The sequence below is a fragment of the Tribolium madens genome, unplaced genomic scaffold (assembly GCF_015345945.1).
Source record: "Tribolium madens isolate multiple individuals breed KSU strain unplaced genomic scaffold, Tmad_KSU_1.1 Scaffold_71;HRSCAF=194;Tcas5.2_LG6, whole genome shotgun sequence".
Lineage (NCBI taxonomy): Eukaryota > Metazoa > Arthropoda > Insecta > Coleoptera > Tenebrionidae > Tribolium > Tribolium madens.
In genome coordinates this window covers 1,462,405-1,464,458 of record NW_025401041.1, presented here as the reverse complement: position 1 = coordinate 1,464,458, position 2,054 = coordinate 1,462,405, and the positions used below count along the sequence as shown (strand labels likewise).

The 2,054-nt window shown below is 31.6% G+C and overlaps 1 protein-coding gene across 1 annotated transcript; it reads right to left on the bottom strand.

Annotated features, from left to right (window-relative positions):
• Positions 1-972: 972 nt before the first annotated feature.
• Positions 973-1,788, bottom strand: LOC123008923. Its single transcript, XM_044404986.1, has 3 exons — positions 1,702-1,788; positions 1,444-1,643; positions 973-1,383 (listed from the first exon to the last, which is right to left on the bottom strand). The coding sequence occupies exons 1-3, from the start codon at positions 1,772-1,774 to the stop codon at positions 1,108-1,110; spliced, it is 549 nt and encodes a 182-aa protein (XP_044260921.1). The 5' UTR covers positions 1,775-1,788; the 3' UTR covers positions 973-1,107.
• Positions 1,789-2,054: the final 266 nt, after the last annotated feature.

Sequence of the window (2,054 nt, the reverse complement as noted above, 5' to 3'; positions counted from 1 at the left end):
CAGATTATGCCAAAGTCGTCACCAATGTATTGAACAATCATTTTCCCTAGAGATGGATTGGTCGCCAATGACCACCACGGTCATTTAAATACGTGTGTTTTTTTGGGGGTTCACATGAAACAATTAGTGAATTACTGTACGCAGCTCAATTTTATACCTTCGAAGGGCTGTGTGTGCGAACTCAAGCTACTCTAGTCCGAAGAGCACAAGAAGTGTGCATTGCCAACGAATGACCACATTTCGAGCAATTTTTTATAATAGCAAATATTGACCCACTAACATGGACACTGATCTACCCTAATGTAGCAATAATTTCTTTACGCTGTTTACGTTCCAAAGTTTTTTCTTATTGTAAACATCGTATTAAGACATAGGCGGGGACGGATTTTCAGCCTCAATTTATTTTTAATTTTAACTAAGAAATGACGTGCTTTTGACAAAAGTTGGAATAACGAAAGTTGTTCCTTTTGACGAGTCCTATTACTGGTTAAAATATTTGCTCCTCAGACACCCTGTATAAAAACACAACATACGCTAACTTACACATTATAAAACAACTATACAGGTGTCCCATGTAAGATTTTTGAGTCTAATGTCTCTGTTGTTAAACATTACATTTTTAGAGTCAATTGTCATTTATTTCCGGAGACACCATCTAATATCATCATTAATTGTGTGTTGTCAACTTAATTTCAAAATTAAGTCCTTTAATCAGAAATTAAAAAAGCTCTTACTGTTTACTTACATTTTTTGAAAAGTAGTTTAACTAATTGAACAATCTTGTAGATTCTCATTGTATATTAGTAACAAAACATTCAGTAGGACTAGGCTTTCAATAGGGTTGTTTTCTGACAATATTGACAAATGCAAAATCAACGTTTCTGGTTGGAGGACCAAAAAAGTTCATGTTCATGATAACCTTTCACAAATTTTTCAATTCAATAACGAACATTTGTTACATTATTATTTTATTATATCATTAAAGATATTAATACAATATTTTTAATTTTCTACGTGATATGTTAGGTACATATTTATAGTTAAATTATCTTCACTTGCAAGTAGAGATTTTCTGTCTGCTTGCAACAAATTTACCTACTGGTCTTATTATTTTTGTAATAGAAGTACTTCGTAAGAGCTAGCTTCTATTTCTGCCATATTATCGTTGAAAATAAACGTATTGGGACGATAGAACGAAACAATTTTCCCGATTTTATATTCTCCGTTGTATTTTAACTTTCCGATGTATAGTATTCCTTCACGATCTCCCTTTTGTGCATATTCATACCCACCAGTCACAGCAATATGATCAACGAGCAGTGAGGGAAGGCTAGAAGAATTCGTTAGCATCCAATATAAGTTTTGTTGAGTTCCACAGAGAATCTAGAAAACAGGTAATTTTTAAGTAGCAATAGAAAATCTTGCTGTTCTCTATTTAGTTACTTTTATATTTTTGTCTATCTTTTTGATCCCATCTAACGGAACGTAGACTTCTTTCACCCCGGCAAAAATTTCAGCAGTTATGAGACCCCAATTTTTTGGGTATACTTGCCCAATGTAAATGTTTTCATTATTAATATTTTGTCCTGCTACTATAGCATCTCTGGGCACTTCTCCGTCAATGAAATCTCGCCAATAATAATCTAAAATTGTAACAAAATGTCAAATTAACTTGATGTAGAAATTATTTATCACTCATACCATACTGAAGACATAGACATTGTTGATTATTACTTAAAAGAAAAATGAACAGAAGATAGATAAACCAAAACATTTTGCAGTCAAATATAGAAGTAACTACTAAAATGGTTTGTAGGTAATTGCCTTTATATACTCATAAAATACGTGCACGAGAGTAGTTTGTTATCTTAAACACAAATATCGATACTTAAAGTGTTTTTCTATAATTTTTACAATAATACCCCTATCTTATAAAATCAAATTTGTATTGTATTTGTATTTTTAATTCAACTTTATAATTAAACTGATACTTTTTGGAGTATGTAGATATTGATCTCCAAACAAATCTGCTTCATTCTTCTACAAACTCTTGT